At 41.5% G+C, this 11,545-nt stretch overlaps 1 protein-coding gene across 2 annotated transcripts; it reads right to left on the bottom strand.

Moving 5' to 3' along the window:
• Positions 1-740: 740 nt before the first annotated feature.
• On the bottom strand, positions 741-5,409 carry LOC134089634 (glutathione S-transferase theta-3-like). Of its 2 annotated transcripts, none has more exons than XM_062544095.1 (5): positions 5,277-5,409; positions 4,578-4,665; positions 2,734-2,884; positions 1,998-2,174; positions 741-1,190 (listed from the first exon to the last, which is right to left on the bottom strand). In XM_062544095.1, exons 1-5 carry the CDS (start codon positions 5,323-5,325, stop codon positions 993-995), a joined length of 663 nt encoding a protein of 220 aa, XP_062400079.1. In that variant the 5' UTR covers positions 5,326-5,409; the 3' UTR covers positions 741-992. The 2 variants fall into 2 exon arrangements, with proteins under 2 accessions (XP_062400079.1, XP_062400078.1); XM_062544094.1 differs by lacking the exon at positions 5,277-5,409 and adding an exon at positions 5,030-5,255.
• Positions 5,410-11,545: the final 6,136 nt, after the last annotated feature.

Genomic DNA, 11,545 nt, shown 5'->3' with positions numbered 1-11,545 from the left:
GTCATTGATTTTAGAAGAAATCAATCCCCTCCGCCTTTTACTTGTATAAATGGAAGCTGTATAGAGGTGGTTGACCGATACAAATATCTGGGAACAGTGATAGACAACAGGCTCAAATTCGACATTAATACAGAGGTAGTTTGTAAGAAGGGTCAGCAGCATTTGTACTTCCTCAGGAAGCTTAACTTGTTTAATGTTGATAAGGTTATGTTGTCTTTATTTTACAAGTCTTTTATAGAATCTGTTCTTACCTTTTCTTTTATTGCCTGGTATGGAGCCATCAGTGTAAGGGACAAAAACAACCTCAGCCAAATTGTGAAGGTGGCTGGGAAGTTGATTGGTTGTCCACAGGTACCCCTGCTTTCCCTTTATGAAATTGTCATTCAAAAGGCAAGTACTATACAGGACTGTGAAAATCATCCACTCCATTTTTTATTTGAAGTTCTCCCCTCAGGCAAAAGACTAAGAGTCCCCTTTTATAAGTCCAATAGGACAAAAAAATATTTTACCCCCAGTGCAATTTGCTTGCTCAATTTGCACAACTTGCTCTGTTGCACATAATGTTTGATAGGCGTTTGTGACTTGTGTTCTTTGTGTATTTTTGTGTTATTTATGCATACCTGACTGCAAGACAAGTTTCCCTGAGGGGACAATAAAGTAAACCTGAACCTGATAGCTTTGTTATAACAATATCAGCTACTCATGTGAAAACTCAAATTCAAAGCTGGTTTAAAATTGTTTATTGTGAGTAGGAACATTTCAGAACATTGATATCTAAAAAGCAGGTTGTTAGCCGTGATGAATAACTAAAATGAAGCCGTTTTTCTCTGGTCCATTAAGTAAAAAATATGAGTAAACAAAACGTGTATGATCGTGTATTAATCCAAAATAAGCGAGAGACAACACTAATATCCGACACAAACATAGCAAAATAGGTATAACTTTAATTAGACATTATTCTGAATATTTCTTTGTTGTACTGTATGCTGGTTTCAGAAATACATCTTTTGAATCTTGGGCTTGATCGCCTCCAGCTTGCTGCCGTCCATTCCCTTGACCATCTCCATGGCGCCCATGACGCCTTTGTGAGCTTCGTCGAACAGCTCAGGCCCGACCGCCTGGCGCACCCGATCCTTCCAGGCCTTGAGTTTGGGCCTACCCTCGAACACGTCCATGCCGGCAGCCAAGGGCTGTGCACACACACACACACACACACACACACACACACACACACACACACACACACACACACACACACACACACACACACACACACACACAGAGCATCAGAGAAGCAGCACACTAGGGACCAGATTGCACATACAAAGAGTTCACATTCACATGTTCACATGTCAAACAACAGAATTCAGAGCCAGAGTCATAAATTAAGCCAGTCCTGGTTGCCTGTGGTATAATTTCATTTATTATACGGCTCTTCATAATGCTCCTAGAACACTCCGTTGACTTGAATGGGATTTCCCAATGTTCTACGCTCATATGTGCACCATGTAATGTGAGCACTGAGACATACAATGACTGATGGCAATGTTTTGTGCTGTGTGCTGTGTACTGTGTGTGTGTGTGTGTGTGTGTGTGTATAGCACTGCAGCTACTGCAGACCCTGGATATGGCTCGGATGGTGTCAAGACAACTTCACCAAGCGACGGCTGTTCCCAGATCCCATCACATTTCTTAACTGGCCGTGGCAAGCGGTGACAAATACTGCATATTTTGCCCTGAACCCAGTGGCCAGTGCCGTACAAATGGCTTTGCGTCTGAGAGAGCCCTCGGAGATCCACAGCACACGGCACCAGACTACAGCCCCTAAGAGGCCCCTCTGGCCCAATTAGTAAGATATGCGGACCATTTCAAGGCCAGACTCCCTGGAGCAACTCAGGGCATCTTGCTCAAGGGTACAACGGGGGCATTACACTAACCCACCCCCACCCACCCTCCCCATTGCTCCTGTAAGGAGACAATCTGTGAATGTCACTGACCTGGTAGATTTCCACAATTGCCACCAGATCCGCCAGGGAGATCTGGTCTCCAGCAATGAACGGCTTGTCCCCCAGGAACTTCTCCTCCATCATCTTGAGGGTGCCATTGAGGTCCTCTATGGCGTCATCCCTCTTGTCCTGAGGAATGTCCTTCCCCATGATCTTTGGGATCATAATCTATACCGGGAACACAGTGGCCACACAAGTCATGCTATGGTTTGAAGTCTAAAGGTGCTGATTTGCTAGACTGCAGACTGCGTGAGCTCAATAAGCTCAATTATATTTTTTCAATCGTGCATTTCGAATAATATCAATCAAACTGAAGTTGGCTGTTTTGATTGGATTTATTGTCACTTAAACCAACAGCGGTTTGACTGATTTTACTTAGCATGCCCAATAAAAAGGCATTTGAATATTTATTAAAAATGGATCGATGCCTGTTTGTTTTTTTTCCCCACAGGGCAAATTGACCAAACACAGTCCTTGCAGTCTGCATTGCCTCAACGGGAAGTTAATTTTTTTCAGGAGGTGCACATTAAAGTAGGTGACGGTGTAGATCTTGGAAGGAGCTCATAGCAACACAGAGTGCTCTGTGGGGCTATGCTGTCAATTTCATTTTCATGAAGTGAAACCTCTGATGAAACTTCAGTATTCCTCACTTCAGTGTCTGCTGTTGGCATAAGCTAAGATAAAGCCACTGAATAATGTGCACCATGTGGTGATTGTTGATACTTACATTAATATAGAATATTTTGGAGCCATGCGTCCGCGTTTCCATGTGCTGCCAACTCAAGTACTCGTTCACCCGCGCCCGTTTCTGCAAATCAGCTGGATACCAGTGGTCTGGAGTTTTGAATTTCTCAACCATATACATCATCATGGCGATGCTGAAGGAACAATGAACAAGGAAGAACAAGATGTCAGCTCTAATTCTAAAACAATGGACATTGTGACAGTTACTCATTTTGTAGCACAAATGGCAGCAAAGTGGAAAAAAGCATGGCAGCTGCGAAAGCATTGTTTCAAAACCTCCCCCTGATATATGATAGTTATTTGTAGGCTATAGTCATTCCATAAGACACCATGTTAAACAATTCAACAATGATCTACTGTGACCTGACTTCTCAATTCCTAGCACCTACCACACACTGCATAATTTATGATATTTAGGCTTGAGGTGACTTCCGGTCTTAGTTACAACAGTGATTAATGACAGTTTGAAGGTCGCACTGCAATGAAGCTTAAAATACAAAAGGAGTTGAGAGAATGTGCATTAAGTATAGCCTATGTTTGAATATATGTTTATAGGCCTACCTTAATTATGTAATAGGAAATTAATGTTACGAATCGTTTTGCATGGTTACTGTAAATCTTTTTTTAAGGCACTTGGTTTAGAGATTTTTTTTGATTTGGCAATTTGCCAATTTGGACATTTAGATGGCCACACACATCGTCTCTTTTCTGTCCCATGCAAGTAGGCTATTTACTTTTTCATCCATGCAATAAGTGATGTACAGTATCAACACCAAATGAACATAGCCGTCAAATAACAGCAGCTGCTACTACACTGTACACTGTAACAATTATGTTACATAGCCCACCACAAGTGTACAACCTTCCTACAGTAATTTCAGCAGTACCTTTTGCATAATTATTACATTTGCACAATGTCATGTCCATATGCCCCAGCTAGGTTAACAGAACTAGGTTAAAGGGATATTCCGCCATTTGTGGAATTACGCTCATTTTCCACCTTCCCTCGAGCAAAACAATCGATATTTACCTTGTTCCCGTTCATCCAGCCATTCTGTGAGTCTGGCGATACAACTTTTAGCTTCAGCCTAGCATAGATCATTGAATCGGATTAGACCATTAGCTTCTCGCCTGCTAGCTTCATGTTTAAAAGTGACTAATATTTCTGGTAATTTTCCCATTTAAAACGTGTGTCCTCTCAAGTTAGAAAGTGCAATAAGACCAACTGAAAATTAACCCTGCCGTTTTTCTAGGCTGATTTGACATGGAACTACATTCTCATCTGGCGTAATAATCAAGGCAACTTGCAGCTACTGGCACTACTACTGCTTGATGTCTATGGGGACTATTTTCAGATGCTGCGTACGATATCACTGCGCCTATGGTATGTTTGCAAGTTGCCTTGATTATTACGCCAGATGAGAGTGTAGTTCCATGTCAAATCAGCCTAGAAAAACGCCAGGTTTCATTTTCAGTTGGTCTTATTGCACTTTCTAACTTGAGAGGAGACACGTTTTAAATGGGAAAATTATCAGAAATCTTAGTCACTTTTAAACATGAAGCTAGCAGGCGAGAAGCTAATGGTCTAATCCGATTCAGTGATCTATGCTAGGCTGAAGCTAAAAGTTGTATCGCCAGACTCACAGAATGGCTGGATGAACGGGAACAAGGTAAATATCGATTGTTTTGCTCGAGGGGAGGTGGAAAATGAGCGTATTTCCAAAAATGGCGGAATATCCCTTTAACAGAACTAGGGTGCATGTAAGAGTATATTTATAACCGTAAACTAGGCCTACAATGTAATCCTTAGAACAACTGTAGGCCTACCTTTCAGACAAACAAAATTCTCCATCTCGCATTGCAGGCACTTTCTTTACCATGTTGATCTTCTTAAATTCTTCTCCATGATGATCTCCTGCAACGATTGGGTATGGTTAAAGTTGCTGACACATTAGGCCTGTATGTCACTCTCACTTACAAGAACAGTCAGACCAATGTGTCATTAACGTTGTCAATCTGTTTCCATTATATTTTTTGTCAGTCGACGCCCAATGCAGAAAAACTTAGATTAGACCTACAGCACACAGCCGACACAGGGACAACGGGAATGTGCCACTGTACAAAAAGAGAGTGCCGAGCAACTACGCTCCCTCTGGCACCAGAATATGCTATGTGCATAATAATAATAATAATACGTTTGAATAGGCGTAGCCTACGTTATGCGCATGATAACGCTGAAGATAAAGATACAAGACCATTGAGATATAAATAATATTTACCCATCATCAGCGAAGTTTGCTTGAAATCAAACGGTATATTATTTTTCTTGGCAAATATATACACAGACCGACATGGCTGCGACATAAGATCCAAATACAGTTCTAAAGGCATTTTCACCGACGGTAGTTCAACGACAGGTGACTTGAGAACGGTAGGCTAAACGGTAAACGGTGACTGGCGGAATACAACACACAACTCTTAAAGTCCACAAGTTTTTAAGCTCCACCATACTCAACCCATTCTTACGTAAAGACACAGGCACGCACACATAGCCTGCGAGACGCATCAAATCCATTGAGGCAGGTACAAGTTAGAAGTTCACAGTCACACCTTAATCACACATAACAGGTGATTGGTGTGGCTGTATGGTGGCCGTGACTCAGCATAGCCTATGACATACATTCCAGCCACGGCGCCAGGATTTTCATTTTGGGTGGGCCTGACCAAATATGGCTGGGCCGGGCCTAAACCACGTAGACTCATTAATTTACTCAACTGTCAACGACGTTAATCCGCGAGACAATGGCCAAGGACATGTATCTTAGGATGTGCCATTGATGGTATGATCGGTAGGATTTAATTTCCGCGGGACTCATTAGGCCTACTGTACAAACTCATTCAGATCAGATTTAGTATATAGATTTTGGTGTACTAGCCTCATGCATGCAGCTTGTTAGACTGTTACGTCTGCCAGGCTACATGTTTGGTTCAGTATGTTTGAATTCACCCAGTCCAATGAGTCCATCACGTATTTATTCATCAGTCACGAGGATGTAGCCTATGCATGATCAGCAATATGTATGCTTTGTAAACATGCATTATGCATGTGCGTGTATGCTTGCATACGTGCGCGTGTGTGTGTGTGTGTGTGTGTGTGTGTGTGCATGTATGCATGCGTGAATGCATGTATGTGTGTGTATGTTATAAATCATTTGTTGGTCCTGTATGAATCATAGCATGAATAATCCAAAAACTTATTAAGGACTGTGGATTTGATTGTACTAATAGAAGGAGTGGAGGCAGACCCAGAGGAAATTCCAGCAGAGGATCCAGGAGAGAGAGAAGGAGCTGCGGGAGCTGAGGAAGGCTGTGGAGACTCTCAAGGTGAGTACTGACCAGAGGAGAAGACAACAGCATGCTGGGGGGGCATATTAAAATCACAAAAAAAATTGAAATGGGCAACGCTGGATAGACTATCCCATTGTTGCCGCCCTATCATTCTTTATCTAGATCAGTGAGGACGAGGACCGAGGAAGGAAGGGAGGATCTATAAATGAGAAGCACCCTATGTGTTTGAGGAGCCATTGAGTTGTGTTATAATGTTATTCAAAGCACTCAATTTGGGTCATTCCATGCCAAACGTACAAATGTCCCCACTCGACCGTCACAGATTTGGCTGAAAAAAATCAAGGTTTTTCACACACTTTTTAATAGATTTAGTCCCAAATATTAGCTCTCTACTTCCAACAGTTTTGTCACAAAACATGTTTTAGCAACTACTCCCCCCCTGCATTTTAAGCAGTGTTTTCTGAAGAGCCATTTTCAACATACTACATTCAACAAGCTACATCATGTAGGAGTTCAAATAAAGTATTTTGTGCAGTGTAAGCTCTGTGTCATAATTTTTTTTTGCATTTAAATATGCTTCCATAGGCCATTGAATGCTGGGCATGTCCAAAAATACCACATTTTCAAAAAATATTTTGAGAAAATGGGGCAGAACACCATCAATTTTTTTTTTATATGTTAATAATAAACATCTAATCTTTCCCCAAAAACGTTTTCATTTTGCTAGATGCTGTCATTTTTTTGCAATAGCATGTCAAAAATATCACAAAATGGGTTTTCATCAATTTTCAAGCATCAATATCTTCCACGCTGTTCACCACATAAGGATAGTTATTTAACACAATACACAGAGCATACATTGGAAGGTCTTTATTCAATCTCAAGGTTCTAGCTTAAACATTAAACTTTCCACAGGCCTTCAAAGATGCTGCCACAAAGCATAGAGTAAAATGTTCAAGCAAATTCAAGCACCACAAGTACTATGATATACCCAAGCCACACCCTTGGAAATCCATATTCCTCAAGTCATGGTAGCATATTTTAAGCATGGGAAGTTTGAATGAGCTAGCTTAAACACTTTTATAGTATTAGCAATTTGAAAATGGCTCTTCAGAAAACACTGCTTAAAAATGCAGGGGGGGAGTAGTTGCTAAAACATGTTTTGTGACAAAACTGTTGGAAGTAGAGAGCTAATTTTTTGGGACTAAACTTACAGTTTTTGCCCGTTGCTTTAACACATTTTGCAAAACTTCGCTCACTGTGCCAAAACTCTACACACAAGTAAACATAACACAACACTAGGAAATATACCTTTCACATCTATGTCAAATTGAAACTCTACTATCAGTACCTAAACTCTGCTATCAAAACCTAACAATCCCTTGTCAAAATATAACTCTGGTGACAAAATGAAGCACACTTGCATCATATGCATATACTTTCAGATGAGGAGGAACACACTAGTCTACTTTATATAAAACATATTTGCTTGAATACCTTTTGCAAAACTTCACTCATTGTGCCAAAACTCTAAACACACCTAAACATTACACAACACTGAGAAATATACCATTCACATCACCATTTCCAATGGCAAAACTGAGGGCTTTTTGTAGATGGCTGATTGGTGTTCAGTTTTGCAAGTAAGTGCGTTCAGGTGTGTATTTGAGAGGTTGCAATTACCCAATGTGTTTTGTATTTTGGATACATGTGTTTAACAAATGGTACTCTGAGATTTCATTTTTGAACAAAGTGTCTTATGTATGACATAGAGAGTAGTATGCAGGACCAAGTGTGTTGCATAAAGGAGTAAGTGTGTTGCAGAATTGCAACTAGAGTGCAAAGCAGCACTTTTGTTCAAGGTATAGGTACATGTGTTTGAGATATGGCAACAAAACTTCAAGTTGTGTTACTTTAGTCTAATCATGGGTCTATAGTGTTCAAGCAACGGACAAAAACTGTAAGAAGTGTGTGAACAACCTTGATTATTTTTCAGCCAAATCTGTGACGGTCGAGTGGGGACATTTGTACGTTTGGCATGGAATGACCCATTTTCTTCTCTTGCTCTCTTTTTTCCTTCTCTGTCTCTCTCTCCCTCTCTCTCTCTCTCTGTAGATGTTGCAGTCAGTCAGTGGTATGCCTCAATCTGAAGACTTAACCAGCATCACTGTCAACCAATGCGTCTCATTTGAGGCGGTGGAGAAATCGGTCTCCACACTGAAGGGGCAAATGGAGGATGTGTACCAGGAGAAAGCCATGCAGATATCTGAAGCAGGTTGGTGACCCTCTCTCTGTCTCACACACACACACACACACACACACACACACACACACACACACAAGCTAACAGAAAGGCTCCCCCAGCACGTAACTGAAGCGTTCGGTTTGCTTTGTATCTTCCGCGACAATTCGCTTCCACTAGAGTTAATGGAACTGGCTGCACTAGATGTGATAGCGGTGTACACATTTAAAAAAAAAAAAATAGACTTCTAAAGGGGGGATTCAAACCAAAGATAAGCGATGAGATGAGCTGCGACATTCTAAAACCTTGCAATTGCCACTAGACAAGTCGGATGCTTTGCCACAGCTTGCAACGATGTGCACCATTTAATTCCCGCCGCTTCGTTTCGTCTCTGTGGATCTGTGTTGTGAATTGGACCTAAAACTATTTTGGCTCAAAGAACCAGCCTTTGCACATGCCCTTTGTAGTTCAGTGAAGACACGTGTCTCTTCAGAGGAGTCTTTAAAATGATTTGTGTCAGTGGAGTGTAAATAGTATTCTCTAAAAGGGATAGTTCCAGTCCTTAATTATGATTTGATGAATCTCGTTTGCTGCTGTTGTACAACCCAGCAGCACAACCCCACATGTTAACCGCATCTTATCTATATTGCTATTATTGGCACCAATGCAAAGTTGAAGTCAAGAGTGGCAATATCACAGCTGTGATATCTTTCCCCAATTCCACCAACACAAGGGCAATATTGCTGTTATACAGCAGTTCTACGACCAATCAATTGAGTTAGTCTTAATTATAAGAAGTCTCTAGCCTTCTCATGTTGAAGAATGACTTTGAGAAGTTTGCCTTCTGTGTGACTTTTATTGTTATACCTTAGTAAAACAGGAAGTAATGAATGGATTAATTATTATTTTATTTGTAAGTCGCTTTGGGCAAAAGCGTCTGCCAAATCCCATAACCATATATTACTGCACTGTCACAAAACGATGCAAAAGTTAGAGTGACTGTGTGTCGAAGTTGCTTGCCAACTATTCTGATATATTCCCTCTATTTATTGGTGGAAGAATGATTATCTGTGAATAAAATGTTATATTTCTTTTTGTTGTTCCTTTATTTTGTGAACTCTTGGCACATATAAGTGGTTACTGTTTTAGAAAAGCAATAAGCCACTTAAGCCTGTAGGTGTCAGTGATTTTGCAACAGCTACAGTAAGCGTCGTGCCTGACGATGCCCCTTAGCTGATTAGAAAATTACTGTTACCTACGGCCCTGTGGGGCTTAATTGCTAAAGTGCAACAGTGATGGTTACATTTGTTACGTGGTTCACTTGGTAATAGTATTATTCTTTCTCTCGATAGTGTCTGCCATTAAGGCTGTGTCGACTGACCAGATGACCAGAGAGGAGTTCTTGCTATGTGAGACAACACACACACACACACACACACACACACAGATTGATAGTTACATTGTTATTTATAATTGCACATATATTAATGAACATATCAATACATCTAGAACTGCAACAATTAATCGAGTAGTTGTCCATGCACCCTTAAAATGAATCACCAACTATTTTAGATAGACACATACAAACACCGGTACACAGATATGTATGAACGGAAATCTCACCCTCAGTCAGCAAAATGTCCCAGTAAACCCACAAGGTATCACAGAAAAAGACAAACAAAACATCACACTCAAAAACATGCTTTCTCGTCCTGCTTTCTCCTGCATTAGATTCCAGTATCTTCTCACTGGATCCAAGCACAGCACACAGAAACCTGCATCTGTCTGATGGGAACCAGAGGGTGGAGTGTAGAAGAGAGGTCCAGTCATACCTTGATCATCCAGCGAGATTTGATAGGCCGTGCTACGAGGTGCTGTGTAAATATGGTGTATGTGGACGATGCTACTGGGAGGTGGCGTGGACTGGGAGGGTCGGAATAGCAGTCTCCTATAAAAGCATCAGCAGGACAGGAGGGTTGAGTGACGGTGTGTTTGGACGTAATGATCAGTCCTGGAGGCTGGACCTCTCCAGCTCTCGATCCTATTTCTGGCACAGCAATGAAGAGACTCAACTCCCTCTGGTGGACAACTCCAGAATAGGCGTGTATTTGGATCACATGGCCGGAACTCTGGCCTTCTACAGAATCACTGACACAATGACCCTCGTGCACAGTGTCCAGACCACATTCACTCAACCCCTATATCCTGGGTTTTTTATTTATGAGAAATCATCACTGAAGCTTTTGAAACCTATACATATGCAGAACCCATAAGAGTATATGTGGAAGCAGCTGTTAAATCACCAAATCTTACATAGCTGAGGTAAGGAAATGCTGGTATCTGGTAAGCTGGTATCTGCCACTAGAAGTTCAGTGTTGTGCAAGTGGACCTGTTCTCTGTGTGTCCCTCTCTGTTCCCTTCACGCACAGTGTGATTCTTCACAGCATGATGAGTGCAGGTTTTATGTCTAAGACCATTCAAATTACGAGGCGCCAGTTTGGCCGAAACACCAGCTTGGCCGAAACACGTAAGCGGGCCAGCTTGGCCGAAACACGTAAGCAGCATGTTTAAGTAGTCTTAAATAAAAGTTTATATACATCATTTTTGAGTGCCTCGGATCTCTCTCCATCCTCTAAATCTGGAATCCCTGCACCGAAGAGCACCAACAAGGATTTTACACCTTGCAGCACTCCAAACAAACCTTTTTTTTCTGACTACACGTGAGAATGTTGCTTCGCGGAAATATAGAGCACTGATAGACTGTACGGTAGGCTACAGTGTTTACATTTCCAGGTCATTTGGGTCCCACCTGTTATCAGTGAGTCCCTCACTTTTACTGCGTTAAATTAGCCTGGGGTAGTCGCCGGCTATAGTTTCACAGGCCACCTTGCTATTTTATAGTTGTATCAGGTAGCTTAGTTGACTTAAAGGAGTCCTAGAATTCAAAACCACATTCACCTTGTTCCTGTTGAATTTAGGCTGCGAGCAGTGTCCAAAGGACAACACCAAAGACTTTACCGCGTCCCCCGCCTGCTTTCGTATGCAAATTTGGAAATAGAAACAGCCGTGTTGAAATGCTCCAATCTGAACAGAGCTCAGATAACACGTAATAGGCGCCCATCCCCCTTTAGATACACCCCCTCTCATTTGCATACCTTCTTGTTAAACTGCTCTTACGATGCTAATATCTAGATATGTGGTCTAT

The sequence above is a fragment of the Sardina pilchardus genome, chromosome 8, assembly GCF_963854185.1.
Source record: "Sardina pilchardus chromosome 8, fSarPil1.1, whole genome shotgun sequence".
NCBI lineage: Eukaryota > Metazoa > Chordata > Actinopteri > Clupeiformes > Clupeidae > Sardina > Sardina pilchardus.
Note: the sequence above shows the minus strand (reverse complement) of the source record. Positions and strands in the feature narration are given on the sequence as shown.

Excerpts from the sequence above, each read along its gene's own strand:
- LOC134089634 (XM_062544094.1), bottom strand. The coding sequence starts at position 5,141 with ATGCCTTTAGAACTGTATTTGGATCTTATGTCGCAGCCATGTCGGTCT. Across the intron at positions 2,175-2,733 it reads CCAAAATATTCTATATTAAT|ATTATGATCCCAAAGATCAT; the intron begins GTAAGTATCAAC and ends TTCCCGGTATAG. Across the intron at positions 1,191-1,997 it reads CAATTGTGGAAATCTACCAG|CCCTTGGCTGCCGGCATGGA; the intron begins GTCAGTGACATT and ends GTGTGTGCACAG.